The 21852-nt window shown below is 54.8% G+C and overlaps 2 protein-coding genes across 3 annotated transcripts; one reads left to right on the top strand and one right to left on the bottom strand.

The window, feature by feature from the left end:
* Positions 1–748: 748 nt before the first annotated feature.
* Positions 749–8983, top strand: Polr2c (RNA polymerase II subunit C). 2 transcript variants are annotated; one of them, XM_047529311.1, is made up of 9 exons: positions 749–885; positions 1045–1094; positions 3127–3195; positions 3562–3614; positions 6261–6389; positions 6775–6826; positions 7039–7207; positions 7357–7431; positions 7995–8983. In XM_047529311.1, the coding sequence occupies exons 1-9, from the start codon at positions 800–802 to the stop codon at positions 8137–8139; spliced, it is 828 nt and encodes a 275-aa protein (XP_047385267.1). In that variant the 5' UTR covers positions 749–799; the 3' UTR covers positions 8140–8983. The 2 variants fall into 2 exon arrangements, with proteins under 2 accessions (XP_047385267.1, XP_047385266.1); XM_047529310.1 differs by having other exon boundaries at positions 6988–7207.
* Positions 8911–21169, bottom strand: Dok4 (docking protein 4). Its single transcript, XM_047529309.1, has 9 exons — positions 20989–21169; positions 15829–16076; positions 12532–12639; positions 12259–12373; positions 11889–12008; positions 11606–11795; positions 10778–10916; positions 10486–10609; positions 8911–10394 (listed from the first exon to the last, which is right to left on the bottom strand). The coding sequence occupies exons 2-9, from the start codon at positions 15892–15894 to the stop codon at positions 10276–10278; spliced, it is 981 nt and encodes a 326-aa protein (XP_047385265.1). The 5' UTR covers positions 15895–16076; positions 20989–21169; the 3' UTR covers positions 8911–10275.
* Between the last annotated feature and the right edge of the window lie 683 nt (positions 21170–21852).

Here is a 21852-nt window from a genome sequence, read left to right as displayed (position 1 = left end):
AGTTCCAAAGGAAAGAAAAAAAAAATCTGCGAATGCATTGTGTCTTTTCCTGCTGTTTTCAGAAGTGCATGATCTCAACTCCAAGGGCAGACAGGAAAGGGTATATAGGCCTGTTGTTCAAACATACTTAGCTCAAGTATAAACACATTGTTGAAAGTATACTTTTTCCATAGGTGTACCAAGTTTACTTCATTCTTTTTAAAGCTTCATAATATTCCTGTGTTACTATTTAACCAAGTCCCTCAAAAATTGCCATCTAGTGAATATTTTTGCCATTAGAATACCGCCATGAACAGCCCTGAACATATTTAAAGCTGGAAATTTTTCTGCAGTAAGAATTCTTAGGTTTTTTTTTTTTTTTTTTTTTTTTTTTTTTGGTATTGGAGATTGAGCCTAGGGTACCACAGACCTGCTACGTATATCCCCAGCCCTTTATTTTTTTATTTTGAGATAGGGTCTTATTAGCTGAAGTTGACCTCAAACTTTCAACCTTCCTGACTTAGCCTCCCGAATCTCTGGGATTACAGACAGGCGTCATCACGCCCAGATAGTTCATTGTTGAGTCAAAAACATACTCAAGTTTTGCCACGTTACCTTCCAAGATGGTTGAGCCTGAGGTACTTGGGAACAGGTGGGTTTCCAAGACGCGGGCCTGGGGCGGTTTCGGCCTCCGAGCAGCAGATGGCGCTGCTTGCGCGCCTCAGCGGAAGGGGCAGGGGCCGCGCTGACTGACTTCCGGTGACGGAGGCGGCGCAGGCGCAGCAGGGCGGACGCAGGGGGCGACTGGCCGCAAGGCGCTATGCCGTACGCCAACCAGCCCACAGTGCGGATCACGGAGCTCACCGACGAGAACGTCAAGTTCATCATTGAGAATACCGACCTGGCGTAAGGCTGCTGGGGGGCGAGGCTGGCGGCTCGGAGCGCCGGGCGGCTCGGCGGGCCGGGGTGAGGGAGGGAGTCCTTCCTGCGCCGCTTGGGAATCGGGCGGGGGCCGGCCTGTCGCGGCAGCGGCGCCCTCACGCCGCTCGGGTTTTCCTCCTTCAGAGTGGCCAATTCTATTCGGAGAGTCTTCATCGCCGAGGTCCCCATAATAGGTAAGCGACCCCCGCTTCCTGGTTGCCAGAACCACCATTCCCGCCCCCATTCCCTCCGCCCACCTGGGGCTCTTGCCTCCAGCCCTTGGTTGCAGTGGCGGTGCTGAGAAAACGGCAGTGCTGGAGACTTGATCAGGCCCCGTGTCCTTGACCCCTTTCTGGCTCCCACGGGCCAATTAGGTCCACCCTTACCTGGTGTGTGAGGAGCGTGGGTGGCTGGGTTCCAATACTGTTTTCCCTTGCCGTCTGTGCGAACAACAGAAAGAAAGAGGGCAAGTTATTAAACTTTGGCATGCTGCGGCTACTTTCCTCATCTGCGACGTTCAGACTCTAGTGGTACTTACCCGGGTCCTATCAAGGATCAAGGGAAGTGAGGTCGTCTGTGTTAAGTGCTTTGGTTTACTGAGCGGGTAGATGTCTTTTTTAACGAATCTGTTCTTTCAGCTGCATGTATGGAGCACCCAAGTGCCAGGCGTGGTGTTAAGCCCTGGGGATGCAGAGCCGTGTGGAACAGGGTTTTAGCTTTCTTGGAGCTCGTAGTGAAGTTGCAGGGGAAAAAAAATGAATCCATACACAACAGTGATGCAAGGCAGACTGTGATCAGGACAGGAGACGCATAGCCACAGTGAGGCTGACATTTAGTAGGGGGAAAACCTGTCTCTGGTCGGGGTCCAGTTTCTCTGCTCCAAGCTTTTTATGTGTTAATCATGCTCATATAAAGTTCTACAAGTAGATTCTGAATGTCAGCTGAGAGAAAATGGGCTAAACAAAAGAGTATGAGTCATAGCTGCTGCTTCAAGTATTCAGACTAGGAAATAAGCAGACCAAATGATTAGAGAGCAAGAAGATGTTTTAGTGTATCCACACTACCGCCCCCAGGAATGTCATCAGCTCAGCTTGGACTGCCAGTCTTTCCCCTGCCTAATCCCTGCAGCCTCTGGGTGTTTCATCCTGAGTAAAGAGAGAGTTGTGCTTTTTGATGTACTTCTGGGTCCAAATGCTGCTTTCCCCCCAAATTCAGTTTTACAAATGATATTGAGTACCCACACTAGGAATGCAGAGAAGTGTCAAGACCCTGCCTTGGGGATTTTCAAAGATTGAAGTACAGGCAAAATGTGAGAAGTGCCTTAGGGAGGTCTGAGTGGTGTGAGATCAGTTTAAGGGAGCGATTGATCACAGCTGTAACGTGAAGAGCAGACAGGTCTTGATTTTTAGGCTCAGGATTTAACTGGAATGGAGGTGGGGGGCAGTGGAGGTAGGGACATGCCAGAGGATGGGGGAGTAAAGAAGCCAAAAAACTTGGGTCATGGTCAAAGCAGGTAGGGGCCTTGCTGTGTCTGGTCCTCTTCTGACCTCTATTACTAGTGTCCTGACCTCTGTTACTAGTGTTCATGCCCCTTATTTGGGCTGCAGTGCTATTTTACTTTTTGATTTAATTATGTGCAGATGTTTATGTGTGAATAAACATGTTTAAGTCAAGCTTGTGTGAGAGTACAGTCCTTCCTCACCCAGCTCATTGTTGATAGGTTGGTTTTTGTATTTGCTATGCCTTACCCACTGAAGGAATTCAGTAAACCAATGGAAACTTCATCGATGAAGGGATAGTAAAGTTCTGAATTGGGTGATCTGGTCATTAAATCATAAAATGATGTATGGACCATCAGTCTGTTATTTCTGTGAAGGTTTCCATAATTTTCAAGTGCCCCCATCGTTTTTGTTCTTGGATTTGATGTTGGCACAGGTTGGCTTCTCACAGAAATATTCAGCTGAAAGATATGTTCTCACTTCTGTGATATTCTTTAGGTGAGTGTTTTTCAAAGTGGTACAGGGAACCCCACCCACCCCCCACATTAAATTCACCTGGGCAGGGAGGTGGGGTAGATTCCTAGGTTCTGTGCTGTGGAATCAGCCTCTGGCAGCCTGGCCTAGGCATCTTTAATTTAGGAACAGGTGATTTAGGTGATTCCTAAACCTTGAGAACCCTGTTGTAAGTCTGGTGAAGTTGGTGACTGAACTGCTCTTCATGTTCTAGCTATTGACTGGGTTCAGATTGATGCCAATTCCTCAGTCCTTCATGATGAGTTCATTGCTCACAGGCTTGGTGAGTGCTGGTGTTGGGAGGGTGAGGGGAGGGTACTGTGCCTCGTGTCATAGGAGGAGGTCCCCCCACCGCCTGCAAGGGGACTTCTAGGTTTTGGGGTTGGCATGCCTCTTGGGCTTTCTTTTGTTTGTTTTTCCCCAGTACTGGGGATTGAACTCGGGTGGGGGGGGGGTCTCTACCACTGAGCTATACTGCCCAGCCCTTTTCTGTTTTTTTTTATTTTGAGACAGGGTCTTATTAAATTGCCCAGCTGGTCTAGAACTTGTGATCCTCCTTCCTCAGACTCCTGAGCAGCTGGGATTATAGATGCATTCTACTTTTTCCAGCTTTTGGGTCTTGTTTAAAGTGCTTTTCTGTATCTTACAGGACTGATTCCCCTCACGAGTGATGACATTGTGGACAAGCTGCAGTACTCTCGGGTAAGTGTGTGATGGATTAACTGTGGATTAGGGGAGAGGCTTCAACCCTCTGAGGGATCTTTTCTGACCTCTTACTTTTAGCTTGTACTGTGTGATCTTTTAGAAAGACAGATCTTTGTCTAGATGTGGCAATGTCATCTAGAGCCAAAGGTAGGCCTAGATTCTTGGTTCTGGTGGAACTTCAGATTGATAGGGTACCCAGGGCATCCAGTGTCTTCTTAGCCAACCACTCAAGAGGGTGCACCACCAGCATGTCCCTTTATGTTGAACAGTGGGCTGTTCCTTCCAGAGTGTGTCTTCCCAGGGGTGGAGGCCTGGCAGACTAAAGGGAGTCAGCAGAGGGTGGTGGGTAAAGGGTAGCACCAGAGGGACTTGCCTACTGGTGCCTGCTAGATCCATGCCTCTCCCTGTAAGTGATGCTAGTTAAGTGTGACCAGGGTAGGATCCTGGCCCTAGGGTCAGGTTTATTCTTTGATGATGTTGTCAAGAGAAAGTGGTAGAGGATTAGGTGAGCTTCATCTTTTCATAGGGCTGCATTAGGTAATAGCCTGAGAGTATGCTTTCTTGGTGGCTTTGGGTGATCCTTGAATCAGCCCATTATTCCCTAATGTTCCTAAGGGCATGTGTTTTTCTTTGTTTTTGTGGGGGTTAATATACATCTTGTAAAGTTTTTGTTTGTTTTAAAGAGGAATATTAAAGCACTCAAAAAAGTATGGACCTAACATAACTAAGTGAACCTAACAACTTGCTTGTGGGGGGTCATGGGGGAGATACTGGAGATTGACTCCATTGGCTCATACATGCTAGGCAAGAACTACCTCCAGCCCAAGACATTTTGGTTTGGTTTGGTATTAGAAATTGAACCCAGGGGCGCTTGACCACTGAGCCACATCCCCAGACCTTTTTAGTTTTTGAGACAGGGTCTTGCTAAGTTACTTAGGCTCTCATAAGTTGCTGAGGCTGGTCTCAAGTTTGTGATCCTCCTGCCTCAGCCTCCCAAGTTGCCGGGATTATAGGAGTGCAACACTACAGCCTGGCAAAACTTGTTTTTAAGAAATAAAACATAGATGTTGGTAGAGATAGTTGTATGACAATTAAAAACAAATTGGCATTGTCTTGCATAAAGATATGCGTGTCCTGTGGGCTAGCAATTCTTTCCATCAAATTTTCTTCTAGTATTATATGTATTGAACAAAGATGGTATGGTTGTTTTGTTGTTGTTGTTTTTTTTTTTTGGCTCATCTTTTTCTAAAAATCTACAGAAAAGTTGGGAAAAAATATTAAACACTTTATCAGTTGTTAATATTTTGCTACGTTTATTTTTCATGTCTGGTGTTATTTTTGCTGAACTATTTGAAAGTAAATTACAGTCATCTGATCCTTGTCTCCTAAGAACTTTCGGACACTTCTTCTAAGAATGCTATTTTCCCACATAACCACCCTGTTGTGCCCAAGAAAATTAGCATTAATGCATATTGTTGATATTCAGCACACATTCTGATTTTCCTAGTTATCCCCAAGATACACTTTATTTTTTGTATGTATATGTAGGTTGTGATATTGTCAAGATTTACTTGGTTGTTAGAGCCTTTTAGTTTTTGCATTTGGTTATCTTAGCTCTGTAGTCTTTTTTCATCTTGAACAAACTCCTTTTTGGCATACTTTTATTTTCAGGTTGAGTTCCTTTTCAAATTTTATCTTCCTTAACATATTTTGGCTCTACCCTTTCATATCTTTAAGAAGGATTCAGTCCAAGGGTCTGGGTTGCCTTCCTACCCTATCTGTGAATGATCACAGAGTACCTAGATGTGGCCTCCAGTTGTTTCTTCTTCCCCATCATATTGCAAACATCTAAATGTTCTCTAAGCATCTAAATTTTCTCACTGGTTTTGTGACTGTGTTCTCCCAAGTCTCTTCTTGCCCAGAGTTAAATTGCCACAGGAAGTCCCTAACATAGGAATAAGCGGTTTTAAGACTTATTTAAGGAATGGCAAGATGTTGACATAGGAACCAGTGATGGTTACATGGTGTCAGTCTATTCTACTCACCTCTCTTTTTGTGTATGCATGAAATGTTCATAAAAGATTTTTTTAAAGAATAGGTCATTGGGCTGGGGAGATAGCTCAGTTGGTAAAGTGCTCGCCTCTCAAGCACAAGGCCCTGGGTTCAATCCCCAGCACCACAAAAAAAAAAAAAAAAAAAAAAAAAAAAAGGAATAGGTCATTAGTTCAGAATTTGAAAGGTGTTTTTTTCTCTTCTTCCTTGACTTGTTATATTTTAAATGGTTTCATTCCCAAGCTGCTCTGCTTAGTCCATGGCAGGCTGAACCACAGTGCACGACACATCCTTTTCTTAACAGCCTTGGTCCTCTAAGCCAGAGTGAGGCATTAGCACTTTGCATTCCAGTGGTGGCCTGGCAGCCAGTGGGGTAGGAGGAGACATGGTGTCAGTGTGTGCACGAGTTGTCTGGAAACTCGAGTAGCCAAGAGGGGAATATCAGAGTGTCACAGCCCAGAAAAGCCTGGAGAAGGGTCAACCCCTCTTTTTCAGATGAAGGAATTGAAAGGCAGTGGATATGAGAAGCAGGGGCTCTGGATGGGGTTCCCTGTCGTCACACACTTACTCGCGCTTCTCTCCCTGTCCCAGGACTGCACATGTGAAGAGTTCTGCCCTGAGTGCTCCGTGGAGTTCACCCTCGACGTGCGGTGTAATGAAGACCAGACGCGGCACGTCACGTCTCGAGACCTCATCTCCAACAGCCCCCGGGTCATTCCGGTCAGTGTCTGAGCACATCCTCCCTCCCTGGGGCCTTGTGGGCCAGATTAGACTGGATCCTAAGGAATTGTTGACCTTCCTGTGCCCTCACTATCTTCTTTAACCTGATGCCTTGAAGTGCTGATTCTGGAATCTTCTTAGGCAGAGCAGGATTGGTGCCATGTACCCTGTCACCCAAGGACCCTGTTAAAGGCCATGGGATTATTTTGACTAAACAGGGTATCACAGTAGCATAAAGTAGAGTGGAATCCCTGTGGGCACTTCTGCCACCACTTGGGGCGTCCTTTCCCTGCTGGACAGATTGCAGACTGGAGGTGTTGGAGATGGCTGCCGGAAGGGGCACCTGGGGAGAGGCTAACGATGCTTCTGTTTGGGCTCTGTACAGGTAACATCTCGGAACCGAGATAATGACCCCAATGACTACGTGGAGCAGGATGGTAAGGGGCTGGAGGAGTGTGCACACATTTTCCTGAGCCCTCACCACGTGGGCCAGAGAGACAAGGGACCAGACATAGCCTCTCACACCAGCTGGTCTCCTTGTAATTTGGTTCTCAGACCCGTTTTTCCGTATATGTGTGGTCTTCTGGTCGTACTCCAGGCTGGAATTTGTCTCTCCTGGTCCTTGGCGGACTCTCATGTCTCCTTGCAGACATCCTCATCGTGAAGCTGAGAAAGGGCCAGGAGCTGAGGCTTCGAGCCTATGCCAAAAAGGGCTTTGGCAAGGAACATGCCAAGTGGAACCCCACTGCAGGGGTGGCTTTTGAATATGATCCAGACAATGCCCTGAGGCACACAGTGTACCCCAAGCCTGAGGAATGGTATGTTCTTGTCTGGAGGGACGGTAGACATTTAGGGCAGGGAGTGGGGTTGGACGTGACTGCTGGTGAGTGAGATGGGGCAGGCTGTCTATGAACTTCCGTGTGCTAAGAGCGGTAGTAGCCCTTTACTGACCTGTGTTTGACCTCAGGCCAAAGAGTGAATACTCAGAGCTGGATGAGGATGAGTCACAGGCTCCCTATGACCCCAATGGCAAGCCAGAAAGGTAAGGCCCTGGTCCTTCACGGGATGTGGGTGAAGACTGAGTTAGGTAGTCCCATTCCCTCACATCTTAGTTCCCACAACTGAGGGGGCCAGCTGCCCGACACTTGATACATGCACATCCCAGGCCCTTTTTGGTAACTGTGAGAAAGAGGGATCCTCTGCTGCCCCAAGTTGTTCTTATTCTGCCTTTGAGCCTCCAAAGAAAAGGCTATTCAGGTCCAAGCTCAAGGCAGAAACTGCCCACCGTCCTACAGTGTAGAATATGAAGGGCTGTAGCACAGATTCACTGCTTCCTTGATTTTCCACTGTTTCCCCAGTGTAGGATACACACAGTTGTTTCAGGATTTTCACAATGCCTTTTGAAGTAATTCTAGTCTCCTTGAGGAACTGCAAAGAGTTTGGATCACTCTGCATAAGAGGGTTTTAGATGAAGGGAGGTCAGCCAATGCCAAAGTCAAGTTCCTTATAGGAATATAGTCGAGACTCTAGAGAAAGGGTGGTCTCTGAGACGTGGTGGGCTGGCCAACCTGCATTGAGGGCTCTTACTGGATTCTTGCCTTTTAGGTTTTACTACAACGTAGAGTCCTGTGGTTCTCTGCGCCCTGAAACCATTGTCCTCTCAGCCCTCTCTGGATTAAAGAAGAAGCTGAGTGATTTACAGACTCAGTTAAGCCACGAGATCCAAAGTGATGTGCTAACCATAAACTAGCTTCAGCTCACCTGTTTCAGCAAAAGTGAGGATTCGAGACAGTAGCTAGCTTTCAGGTCTTTGAGACCTTATGGTTTCAGAGCTCTGGACTTTTGTTCATGCCTCATGACAGGTCATCAGTGTTGGCTATTGGGGGCTGCAGATAAGATTACCAGGAACACCACTGGAATTTAGGGTAGGACAGTTTTTACTAGATATTGAGCATCCCTGACCCTATTTGTTCATTGCTAGTAGCGTTCCCCAGAACCCAAAACATCCCTTCCATCCCATTTCCTAGCACACCAGCAGGGGGCCATGCTGTTTCCCTTCTGAGAACCACTGATCTGGACTCCTGGTGATTCCAGCTCTTTAATACCCTTTCTGTCCAAAAAGAAGGAATTTTCACAGCTGTATCTTAGGTTTTTGGTGTTATTGAGTGCTAGAACCTTCATTTAGGCAGCTGATAAATGCTCCTGGTTCTTTCCCCCAGGTCCAGGCTACTGGCACTTCAAATTGCTGAGTGTCCTTAATTTGAGAAGTAATCCTTTAGGATAGACTCTGGGTGTCTCCTCCCCCGCACAAATAAACATGCTGTTTGAACGCCTGCACTTACAGTAGCCTGATCATTTTGTTTGGTGTGGGGGACAGCAAAGCACAGGCCCCTCTCACATGTTCCATTTCTCCTTAATGAAGGTTCTGGCCCTAACACCTTAGCACTGTCTTCAGGTAGGAGCCTACCCAAAGCAGTTAATTAGGTAGCCTGGAGAAAACCAGAGATCAGTATATAAAGGAAGGGATATTTATTAACAGTAGTTGTCTTTTTAAAAGTTTTTATTTTTGGCAATAAAGAGCACAACATAATCTCCTTCATGCGTCATCGTGCCACTAGCTGAGCCAGCCAGCTTTGCCATCATCCCCAGTCCTGTGGACCCCAGTTCCCATTCAAACTAGCTTACTCTGGGTGGTCATTCCCTGGGTCACAATCAGAGCTGAGCTGGCTATGCCACCTCCCTGTCTCTAGGACTCCTTTGGGAGGGGCCTCTTGTGTTAGCATCCTCCTGCCACAATATGAATAGTGGTTATTTACAAGAAGGTCTGTTCCCACATATCAGAACCCTAAAGTATTAAAAAACAATAAACAAAAAACCACGCAACCAAAGGTTTGATGTGAATAGAAAGATAGCCCTTCTGCAACGGTAGTCAATAAATACCAGCACTAGAAAATCAATTGCTTTAATTGCATTTCAGCAGGGAGCCTCAGCACCATGTGGGGAGGAGGAATGGGGGGGCTTGGTTTGAGTGCTCTGGCATAGGGTGGCCAAACCCTTGGCAGAGAGTCTCCCTCTGTTGGGACAATGTCCCCCTGTCAGTGAGGGCAGCAGGGGTGCTCCCCACAGCAGTCCTGCTGCAGCCGTTCCTCCTGGCCTGGCCCTGGGGCAGGAATGGGCCCCAGCCGTGCTCTACCTGGCTGAGGTAATCAGCACCCCGCCCTGAGGACCTCTTCTCATCCTAAGCAGGAAGAAGCCTGTGCAGACATGACATTTTCAAACCAGATTTTTCACCTGAGGCATCAACCAGATGTCACCTCTGCTTAAAACTCCCAAGTGCAAGGCTGCCAAGTGGCACTGTAGAAGTTCGGATCCTTCCTGTGCCTCTAGGCCCAGAGGAACAGAGAAGCCACCTGCTGTCTTGGTCCCTAGGCTGCTTGGGAAAAGTCAGCAGGCAAGGCCAGCCTTGAGTTCTGATTGTCCCCCTCCTCTGGCCCTGGCAGCAGGAGGGCTGTACCACAAAGGACAGGGAAACAGCTGCCCCCATACTCTTAAAACAGCCTTGACCATGGCCTGGCCATGGGATTAAAAATGTATGTGTTGGCAGGAAGGGACGGGAAAAATCTCTTAATATAGAATATGTCATAAGCCATAAATATTAAAACCATCAACAGCATATAGTCCATGGTGGCTCCGGCCCCTCACATGCTCAGGTAGTGCGGCCAGCCCTTCGCCTTGGTCCAGCCTCACCCTCGGGGGCAAGGAGGGAACAGCTTGCTCCCTTTCTCCAGGTTCTTGGCCAACAGCCCCTTGAGGCCATCCACAGAATGCTGTAGTCTGTCCTGCAACAGGCAGCCCCAACAGTCATCGATGCCTGCCAGCCTTGCTGTCACTGGGAAGGGGTCTTTGCCTCGCTGCTGTCCCCCTGGTTGGGCTTTGGCTTTAGCAGGATGAATCTGTTGAGAAGGTCCGTTTCTGAGCTGGCCTGGGCTGCCCCGTACCCCTCACCTGTGGGTATACAAACTGGCTCAGATCCAGGTCACAAGACCCCTGCTCTGTAGGCCTCGCCCTCTGGGGATGGGGCACAGCAGCAACTCACCGGCATAGCTGGAGGCTTCGGCTATGTTCTGGGAACCCGTGATGTGGTGCCAATAGGCACTGCGGGGCAGCATGGTGGTGGGTGTACAAGGATACGAGTAATGTTCGGTGCCCTTGTTGAGCAGCTGAGGGGCAGAGGAGGGTCCCTTCCGTTAGCTCCGAAGGCAGTGGTTTGCTTTATCCCTGAGTAGCCAGCCCAAGACCCTGCCTGTTCACTGTGAACACCCTGGTGACCTCGGGCTCTCAGGCCTGCCCGTCCCCCCTGCACCCTGGGCTGATACCCACTCTCTCACCCTCACATTCTTCTCCATTTCCAGCAGGACCCTCTTGTGCTGCTCGGCGATGGCCAGGGTGGCACTGTGGACGCGCTGGTAAATCTGTTCCCCCTCCTGCGTCTGAAAGGTGTAGAGCCCTTCCCCGGCATCACACATCCTGAGGACACAGGTGGCAAGGTGGTGGGGACCCCAGCGCACCATGCCTGTGCTTTGTCAGGCTCTCCTGCACGCCAGCTGTGGCTGCACCAGGCCCTCCGGGGAGCAGGCGCGCTCTGGTCTTGGAGCCTGCCACGCAGCACAGGCATGCCACCTTCTGCGTGCCAGCTGGAGGTCTAAACGCTTTACAGAATTAACCCGCTCGGTTTCCCACCACCACCCTCTAGTCTGCCCACTTGATAGTTTCCTCATTTTGTGTTTCCTTGAATGGTTTTTACAGATGAGGAAACTGAAGCATATAGAAACATAACAACTAAGAGATGCAGAGGATTATGCAGAAATTTTTGAGTTCCAGTCTAGGGCTACACTGCCCTCACCATAATATTATGAAGTCAGGTGCTTCCATTATCCCCAGTTTGACAGATGAGGAAGCCAGGACCCAGGTGCACAATCACAAGTAAGTGCCAGTGCCAGCACTGGATTTGAGCCCAAGCAGTTAGTCCTCTGGCACAGAGTGTCATCTGACCTGCCTGCCCCGGGTGAGTTACTACTTCTCTGAGCCTCGATTTCTGCATCTGTGTTAAGGGAAACCACATTTCCCTTTGGATTGTTACGCTGATAAGTAAATGATGCAAAGTGGGTGGCATCATGACCATGGTGGTGCAGGGTGGGGAGGCACGAGGGTCCTACCGGCCAGCCTCGAAGGTAAAGCGTGTGGCATCCCGGCCATAGCGGCGCAGTGAGCAGAGTGGCCACGAGACGAGCTTCACGCGGGGGTTGTGTATGTCCCAGAGGTAGATGTTCTCGTGGGTGATCTGCAGCTTGCACTCGCCATACACATCCAGGTTGGGGCAGGGCAACAGGAAGACGTTGAAGCGATCTGGAGCAGGAGTGGACAAGCGGCCATGCGCTGCCACGGGAGGGCCTCCTGCCCGCCCTCCCCTCCACCCTCAGGACCAGGGCCAGGGCTCACCTGTCTGCTCGCACTGCACCCCTGGTGCCAGGAGGTCGGGCTCTCCCAGACTGATGTCATTGAGCCGTGACCCCAGACACTCCACAGACAGTGTCTTGTACCATTCTTCTGCCTCCAGCTCTAGAGAAAATGGTGCCTCGTGTTGCCAGCTCAGGGTCCCCAGCAGCCCACCCACGTGCCCTGACCTCAGTTATCTCACCGTGCAAGGCAAGGAGGGCAAGGCCACACTACCTGTCTGCCCACCTCAATCCTGGGGCCTGCTCCCTCAGACACCCCACACCCCAGGTTAGCCCTGCTCTGCCTCGTGGCCGAACCACTGACCACAACCAGTCCACGAAGACTAGATGGAGCCTGTGACCCAGGGCCTCACCTGAGTCGCAGGTGAAGGTGCGTGCTGAGTCGTCAGTGAATATGATGGCCACTGCCTGCCTCTTGGTCTCCTTGGGGAGTCGCGTGACACACTTGACATTGCTGATCTCTGTCACCTGGGATAGCATCCACAAGGGACTTACCAGGCTGGAGCACCTCCCTCTGCTTCCCCACAGATCTGCCCCCCACGTCCCCCAGGGAGGATGTTCTTGGACCTCAGGATAGCAAATCATCTCTGCTTACAGGAGGGGAGCTAGGGCCCAGGGCCCCTAACCTTGGGGCAGCCTCGGAGGCACACTGACTTCTCATCCGGATACTTCTCTAGTCGCTGGGGCCCCTTGCTGGAGGATTTCCGGAACACCAGCCAGCACCTCCGGTAGATCTGTGGGGCAAGACCACAGCGGGTCAGGCCTCCCTGACCCCTCCCACCAGCCAGTGCACCCTGCAGTTCCCCTACCTGCTGCAGGGGGCAGTGTCACAGCCCTCCTGGAGCCCCAGCCTGGAGGAACTGGAGTGACATCTCCCTGGGGGAGAGGCTCCCTCCCCAAATCCAGGCAGTCATCCTGTCCTATCACTGAAAGGCGGTTCCACCGTTTACTGTGAACAGGGCTCTGAGCTGCAGTGGGCAGCCAGCCTGCTCTCACGTTGTGTATCAGCACTCCCCAGTTCCAGAGTCACTCCTGTATCCCCGTGCGATGGGTGGGGACAGTGAGGTGCACAAAGTTAAGTAACATCTACTCAGTGGTGGCGCTGGTGTTGACAGCAGGCTGTCCAGACCCACAGGCACCCCTCGTAGCCACTGCACAGGCCACTCCTGCCAGGGCTCCTAGAGACAGGGAGACCCTGGTCAAATCACCCTGGCCTGGCTCGGAGAACAGGCTCTTGGTGTTGTCCTCAAGGGTTTTCCCTCACCCTCTCACATCCTCTTACCAACCCTGGAGCAGAGGGCCAGGGTGCCTTCCCTGCTCCCACGGGGAAGCAGAGGCGCTCGGAGGTAAGGGCAGAGCTCCCCGAGAGAGCGGCCTTCCCCACATGGCCTCCTCCCAGTCCCAGCCACCCCCAAGGCCCTGTGTCCTCTCCACCTACTTTTTCTAGAGCTTTAGAAACGCCTCCCAAGGGGCAGCAGAGGGGCTGACCGTTCTCCAGAGTGAAAGGTACACACTGACCTATCCGTCATCTACATAAGCTACTGAACGGACTCATCCTTCCAGGGTCCCCCCACGGATGGAGCTGTGCCTGGGACTGCCTGCTCCTTTCAACAGGTTCCAAAAGCCTGGCAAGCCTGCTCCCCAGGGATCTGGGGCACTCTTCACTGGCAAACAGAAGGGACCTGCAGGGTGGCCCAGAGCAAAGCAGAGGAGGCCAGAGGGGCCCTGGGCCACAGACCCAAGGCCCCGCCCCTTCCCTAGCCCTAAGCTGCATGGGTGCCCCGGGACTTGGAAGGGTCAGAGGGCACAATGGGCCTAGGTACTCCCTATCTCAAGAAGGCCCCCAGAGTCAGGTCACTTCTGGCTCCTGCCTAGGGCACTGGAAGGCATGAGTGTGCCTACACGCTGACCCTGGCTCGGCCCCTGGCCTGTCCACCTAAGCACGGCAGCCCTGAGCGTTTAGCCGCAGGGCTCCTTTAAGGCAGAAACTGTTTCATTCTAAGAATCCTCACTCAAGTCCTGGTGCCTCCTTACCAGAGCTGCCGAACGAGTGGACAGCATGCGAAGGGACAGTGGGTGGAGGGCTGAGTGCACGCTGCGACCCAGATATGCCCTGCAGACTGGGCCCCCACAGCCGAGCATCAGGGGAGCAGGCCGGGGGCCTGAGCACCCTGGTTGCCTGGTTACGGGACACACGCACACCGCCCCAGGGAGCCTGGCTCAGAGCCTCCTTCCCAGTCCTCACAGCTTTGATCAGCTTCAGAAGCACTCTGCCACAGCGCGGCCACGCAGGCAGGCCTGCAGGTGCGAGGGTGGGCTCCCAGCCCCTCCTGCGCCTCCCGCCCCACCTCTGGCTGCCTGCAGCGCCTCAGACGGGAGGTGGGGCCTGCAGGGGAAGCTGCATTTCGTGGAAAGGAGTGACCCCACTACACCTGGCCACACCCCACTTCCCAGCCCCTCTCCCAGGTGGTGCCCACCTGTCCACTCGGGTTCCCAGGGCTCCTTCTAGGACAGCTCTGACACTGACCCCAAGTGGCTGCCCTGTGGCCAGCACCTTCCTGGCAAGCTCTGCTCTGGACAGGCCTCAGCCCAGGTAGCCCCCGGACTTGTTAGGTGCAGGCCATAGGAATGAGGAGTGGTTTTAAAGCTGGGCTCCAGCTCCTTGGCCTCCCCACCTGGGCCTCAGCCTCTCTCTTTGTTCTGAGCTCCAAGTCAGAGGCTGAATCCCATCTGGGGACAGCACAGGGGTTCACGCTCCAGCGCTGTCTCACCAGGCTGCGCTTGGGGTTGGACTACAAATTCAAATCCAGGTAAGACTCCAAACGTGCCCCAGCTCTGCCCTGCAGGACCGAGGGCCCACCTGATGGCAATGAGGTGCTGGCCCAGCACACAACACAGCCCCAAAAGGCCCAAGAGGGCTGCAGCCGCCCCTCCCCAAGGCCGCCCTGCCAGTCTGGTAGCCAGGTGGGAAGCAGGTGCCAGGGCCCTGGGCCCCCTCTGCTCCCGGCCCCCCACTCAAGCTGAAGCGGGAAACCTGGAGCAGTCGGCTTCCTCCCCACCCATCCAGGCAATGGGAGGAAGAGTCCTGAGGAAGACAGACTGGGAGCCCCAGTCACCAGGGCCGTCCTTCCTGCTGGGAGTGGGGCTGCCGGCCCCTCACTGGAAGTGGGGGGTCTGCGGGGGAGCCAGGCAGCTCTTGGACACCTCACCAGGATCATTAAGTGGGTCCCTGGAGCCCCTGCTCATGCCTTCCAGGGGATCTTCCCCAGCCGGGTCCCCGGGGACTGGGAAACTGGTGCATGTCCCCTGGAGGCCTCATCTCTGCCACCCCTCCAGGCCCCAAGGTGGGGCCACCCACCAACTCCTCCTCCAAGTTCTCAAGTACAGACCAGGTAAGTGCCAGTCTCTGCCCCTCACTCTCCCGCCCTGTCCCCCACCAAGCTCTCTCCCTTCCAAACCCTTCATTACCGTCAGAAACGCCACCACCCAAACATAAACACTACAGGAAGCAGGCAGAGGAGCCAGGGGAGCCAGGGGAGCCAGGGGAGCCAGGGGAAGGGGTGCTTGAAAGAAAAGAGGCCAGGAGAGCAGGGAAGGCGGGCGGAGGGGAGCGCCCGGGGAGCAGGCTGACCCCGCGCAGCCAGCCAGTCCCAGCTCCTCTGCTGCCGCCGCGGCCCAACTTCAACAATGGCAGGGGAGCCGCCTGCCCATCGGCCACCACCACTGGCCCAGCGGCTGGGATGCCAGCCAGCCCTGCTGGGGCGGGGGCTGCAGTGGGCAGAGCGGGGCGGCACATGCCAGGCAGCCCGCGGAGAGAAGTCTCGAGACCACAAACGCGCGATGCCAGCCTGGCGGGCGGGCACACGGCTGGCCCTGCCTCCAAGCCGGCCTGGCGCGTCCCTGGCCAGCCCGCGGCCGCTCACCCCCAGCTTTCTGCTCTTCATCTTCACGTAGCCTTGCTTGACGATGTCGTTGAAATTGGTCGCCATGGCTGTCCCACCGTCTTGGGGGAGCCGGGCTGGGCCGAGGCAGGGGAGGGACACCCAGGTGGCCTCGGTCTCACTCCTGGAGCACCTGGATCACCTGTTCGAGGAGCCGGCAGCGGCCGTCGGGCTGCCCCTCACCTCACCCGCGTCAGCATTGTCCTAGCGGCTCCCGCACCCGGCGCCCGCTGGAAACACAGATGACAGGGAGATCAGAGACGGTGACATCTTTCTCTTCCCCTCCTGTCTCGCTCGCTCCTTTTCCTTCCTCTTCCCACACTCCTCCCTCCCCCTTCCTTCCCTTCCCTCCCCACCCCAGCACGACAGAACCATTCAGGAAAACCGAGGTGGAGGCAGCGAGGAAAATGGTCCAGCCCAGTCCCTCCCTCACGCCGGGGCTGGCCGTTAACCCCTTCCTGGGCGGCTGGCTCCTGCTCCACCCCGGAGGTGGGCGCGGAGGCAGGGGTGCCCCAGCCCTGGCTGGCCCGGACTGCGGTCCCTCAGGTCCCGCGGCTCTTCAGCCCCTGACCTCCCGGTTACAACTTTGAGGCAGACTTAGGGCAACTTGCCAGAACCAAACCCCTTCCAGGCAGGGAGCCCCGGACAGCACCCCCGGGGTGGGAGGGGGTCCTGGGATATGGCCCAGGGTCTGGTGTCTGACCAAGCCCACGTCCTCCGCTCCCTGGGTTAAAGACAACTGGCCCCGTGGGCCTCGAAGACCCCTGCCCCACCCTGTCCTCTACCTGGCTCTCTCCGGTCCTGGAGGAAAGGCTGAGAAGCACCGCCCCAGGCCCACTCCAGGCCCTGCTCCAGTCCCCTGGAACCTCAGCGCTCCTCTGGGTCCTGCTTCCTGGGTGGGAGGGCAGAGTCCAGCGGGGCGGGCCCCAAGATAAGCCTGAGGAATGTGCCGCCCGCCCGGCCAGCCAGCTGGAGGTGGCTACTGTGGGAGCAGATGTTTCGCCCTGACCCTAGAACTGGGAAGACTGGGCCAATCTGTGAGGGTGGGGACTGGGTCTCAACAGTCCACGGGGTCTGGCAGGCCAAGCAGCGCCTCCATTTCTGAGCATGGGCAGGAGTTAATTACAAGGAAGACCAGCCTGGGTGTGGGGCAGAAGATACAGCCGGAGGATGCAGGAGCCAGCCTGGGCACCACGCAGGGCTCAAAATGGAATAGGAAATGAGGGTACCGCAGGGTCACTGCAAATCAGGCAGATCAATGGGTAACAAAGACACAGACTCAGGGGAATCTCAACAATGACTCTAATAGCCTCATTTTACAGATGGGAAAGAAACTTATCCAGAGAGGGTAAGCCACAGGATTAAGGTCACACAGCAAACCCATGGAACAACCAGAAATTAATGAGAAGTTTCAGGATGGGAGATGGAGGCCAGCCTGGGAGTAGAATATCGTCCTCTGGCCACCTCTGGCTGTCTGTCCCCACCTAAGCCTTCTCTGTCATGGAGTCTCAGGGACAGGGCTGTGCCAACAACATGGCTTCCCACGTCTCTGGCATCACTAGGTGGGGATGCAGTAGCATTCTGGGGGTCAGCTGGGCATCTGTGCTGCCAGGATGGGGCCTGGGGCAGGCATGCTGCTGGATCTGCCAGCCACTTGGCATTAATTAATCTCCTGGAGGCCTATCTGTTGAGTTCCTAACAGGGAACAGATGGGACACCTCAGTGGGTACAAACAAACCAGGGGAGGGGCAGAGGGGCAGTGTTCCCCTGTTCCATGTGCCCCCTCAGCGTCCCTCCTGCCCATTCACGTCATCTGTCCCCAGGGTTCAAGACCCTCCCAAACCCGAGCCTTTCGCTTTGCTCTTGAAAGGTCTGGTCCCCACCAGCCTGGCCACACAGTCAGAGAGGGGTCCCTTTTCCCAGGTCTGTCTCCACTGCCCGCCTCTGGGGCTGCCTTGTCCAGAGAGCAAGGGCGGCTCCGTGGAGCTCCCCCCAAGACAACCAGCATGCTGGACACCGCCGTGGGTCCAGCGCCAAAGGCCCCTTTCACAACACTTCTATAAGAAGTCACCCGGCCCCTGGGTTCATCCAAGGTGGCCAGGACATGGCACAGCCAGGAGTGTGAATCCAGCTGGCCATGTATTCCGGGCAAGCCACTTAACTTCCCTGTGCCTCAGTTTCCCCACTGGTTCAAAAAAGGACAAATCTACCTACTTGACGGAGGAAATGAATGCGGAAGACCTGCCTATGCACTCTGCACCGAGGTCCCCACTGAACACCTGAGGCTGCCTGCTCTGCTTTGTTTTGTTCCAGAAGCGCCGCCCAGTCAGGGCTGGGCCGCCCCCAGCAGCCAGACGTCCACCTGCCCATCAGGCCTGTTCCTTCTTCACCATTCACCATCACCCAGTGGCAGCCATGAGGGGCAGTGGCCACCAGGCTTGCGGAGTGCTCCCGCTGTGTCTGGGCACAGCCCCTCACCTGGCCCGTACCCCAGGCTGTAGAATCAGCCCCGCAGAGATGAACCAGGGAGCCAGCATCGTACCCCAGCCCCAAGACACGGTGGCTCTGGTGAGGTCTGCAAAGGCAAGCCCCAACCTGTGACCCCAACGGTATGGTGAGGGGTGGGGATGGCCAACAGGTGGGCTCACAGATTCGACAGGAAGTGAGGTCAAGAGGGGCACCCAGACCCAACCTATTCCCCAGAGGGGCTGAACTGTGGTAAGCAAGAACGGTGACCCCCACCCCTACCCCAGGAAGGCCCACAGAGCATCACGAGGTAGAGGGGTGCAGGGGCAGCCCCTGCCCTGCCCAACCCATCACGCTGTGCCTCAGCAACCTCACAAGCCTGCAGCAGGGGACTGCCCGCTACCGTAGGAGGACGTGAGGCCTGGAAGCTCTGAGCACCCAGCGAGCTCACAGGTGTCTGGCAGCCCCACACGGGCGTTGTGGAGGGGAGAGCAAGGGCCCACCTGCTCACATCCAGCCTCACATCAACGTGGCTGCTCTGCCCCAGACAGGGCCTGCCCTGGGCCAGGCCACCAAGCTCCTTCAGAGAGCCAGGTAGGGTCCTTCTGCTCCCCAGGAAGGCAGGGCCCCTGCCGGAAGGAGAGGAGGCCTCCCTGGTGCCCAGCAGGCGTGGGGCAGGGCCCTCACTGCCCACCTGCCCCATGGGGCAGCCACTCTGAGCACTCCCTCCCTGGATTCTGCCTGGAGGCTTTGGCTCCAGAATAAACGCGACTCGCTGAGGCTGGCAACCAATGACAGAGCGGGAGCAGATGCCCGCCCGGCTGGGCCCCCACAGCCGACAGACAGATGGGATCTTATCAGGGCCTCAGGGACAGCCCTACCTGGACACCATCTCGCTGTCTGGCTGTCTCCACCCCACAGCAAAGATCCTATCAGAGGGGCGGACTCTCTCCAGCACCAGGGACACTTCCCATTACCTGCTGGCCTGGCCCCCTCACCCCCAGTGTGATGGTTATCAGTGCCCTCCACCCCCGTATGAAGCCACCACCCAAAACACTGCAGGTTCCATCCTAGGTGACAAAGACATCAAGTACCCAACCAGGCAGAGAGGACTGGCAAGGCGAGGGCAACAGTCGTAGTATCCAGACCCCAAGCCCAGGACAGTGGTGCTAGGTCCCCATACCACCGTCATCTGTCCTCGCCAGTGTCCTACCACCCTTCAGCACGCCAACTCCTCCCCACATAGCCCACTAAACTTGCTGTTCCCTGCCTGTGACACTGTCCCTCTCAAGTTCTCCAGGTTCATTCCACTGCTTCATTTGGATTTCAGCTCAAAGGTCACCTCCTCCAGGAGGCCTTCCCTGACCACCTGGCCAAAGGAGCCCTGCTAGTTTGCTCTCTCACAACATCCAGCGTCACTGTCTTTGCCAAACACTTCACTGTGGGATTTTCTTGTTCCTTGATCTGCCCATTACTCAGCAACAGAAAGTCATCTAGAATGTCAGCTTCCTGATGGCCAGGCCCTTTTTGTCTAGTTACGGCTCCATCCCAGTTCCTACCACACTGCCTAGTGTGGAGTAGGTGCTCAGTGTTTGGGGACTGAACAAATAATTCTCTCCAGGATTGTCCTCCTCACCCCCCTCCCCCACCACCAATTCCCATCTGGATGCCAGCTCAGTTCCAGAAGTGTATGAGTGCCCTGAGTCCCAGTGCTGACCATCATGACCAGGAGAGTTGTTACAGGAGAGCCAGCAGACTCAAGAACCAGTTTGGCTCAAAGTTGCCTCAGGGGACAGCGTGCTGCTGACGCTGTGTCCAGGCTTCACTGGGTGGCCCCACCTTGGCTGGGGTTGTTGGGTGAGGTCATACCCAGCCTGCTGCCCTGCCAGGGAGTAACCAGCACCTGGGTCAGAGAACAAACAGCTTCTGGGGACCCATCCCGGACATGGGGCAGGAACAGCCTGGAGCCAATTCCCCTGAAAGGGATCAGGAAAGAACTGGCCTGAAGTCCAGCCCCTAACTGCTGTTTGGGTGTTCTAGAGTAGACCCCTCTCGCCTGGGCCCTCCATTCAGTTGCCCTGGCAACTGTCCTGGTCTGAGCTATGAGAGCCCCACACAGTCTGGGTGCTCGGCCTCAGTTGGAGCCCCTTTGCCATCACAGAAAGCATTTAACTGGAACCAGGCCCCTGGGGAAGAAGGTCCCAGGATCTCAAAGCCAGGGGAGAAAGGGTCAGGACAGGAGGCAGCTGGCTAGGAGTGTAAGCAATGGGTAGGAACCCCATCTGCAGGTGGAGGCGGACAGGGGGGCCGGTGAGGGTAAAGAAAATAGTCTCCTGGAATTTGGAGGAGTCAGCAAGCAGGAGGTCATGGGGGAGCTGGAAGATGGGGTGGGGTGCAGTGAATGCAGCTGGGAGGGAGCCAGGAACCTGGGTTTCTCTGATGGGGTACGAGTGGGTGCAGGTGAGGTCAGATCCTGAGTTGGGGGTGGGGACAGTTCAGTGGTAGTTTTCGGGCCCACGAACTGGCTCCGGGGCCCCCTTCCCCGACACAGAGTTCGAAGGTTCGGTGGTCTGGAAAGTCTGCAGGTTCGGGAGGTGCCCGGGGGTGGGAGTCGTCGAGGGTCTGGGGGGTTCAGCGCGGCCTAGGTCTCCCTCCCCGCCCCGCGACCCCTTTTACCTGGGCGCCGAGGCCCGGGTCGGGGGCGCTGGTTCGGTGGGGCCACGGGGCAGGCTCATGCCCGCGTCACAGCGCGGCCAGCGCGGGTGGCAGGCGGCGGCGCCGGGCTCCGGGCGGGTACGCCAAGGAGGCGCGGCCGCGGACTCCGGCTCGACTGGGACTGGGCTGCGCCTCTCCTCCGCCCGGGCCCGCAGCGCCGCCCCGCCCCGCCCGCCAAAGCCCCGCCCCCCGAAGCCCCGCCCCGCCCCGCTCCCGCCGTATTCCTCCGAGTCGCAGGGCCGGCTTCAGCCGACGCTCCCCACCCCTGCAGGTCGCTGTCTGTACCCGGCTTCGCGCCACCTCCCCTCCCCGGGCTCCAAAGCCCTATCTCACATAGCCTTTCAGTCTCTGCGCCACATCAGGTCCCAGCTCCCTAATCTCCCCCTCCCCAACTTCAGGAATCACACGCGCGCCCTGGCTCGCCTTTCTCCTCCCGGGGCCCTCCGTAACCGGTCAATTCCTTGTCCCGGTGACCTCCACAATCCCCACCCACTGGGCCCCTGTCCTGCCGGAATCCCAAACCACAGGCCTCAGGTGTGCCAGACAGGGATAGGAACATCTCTCCTTGGGGTTTTAAGTCTGTACCCAAACTAGGGGGTCTGGAATGTGGTCTCTGGACCAGAAGTTTCACCATGAAACTCTAGAAAAGCAAATTACTCACCATATCCAGACCTATGAAATAAGAATTTCTGGGTGTTTCAGCCAGAAATCTGCTTAACAGACCCACAGGTGATTCTGCTGCAAGCTAACATTTGAGAAACCCTGCTTCAGACCATAAATACAAAACGAAAGGAAAGGCCACATCTGAACCACTGAAACCCTGAG

Source organism: Sciurus carolinensis, chromosome 16 (genome assembly GCF_902686445.1).
Source record: "Sciurus carolinensis chromosome 16, mSciCar1.2, whole genome shotgun sequence".
Taxonomy (NCBI): domain Eukaryota; kingdom Metazoa; phylum Chordata; class Mammalia; order Rodentia; family Sciuridae; genus Sciurus; species Sciurus carolinensis.
Note: the sequence above shows the minus strand (reverse complement) of the source record. Positions and strands in the feature narration are given on the sequence as shown.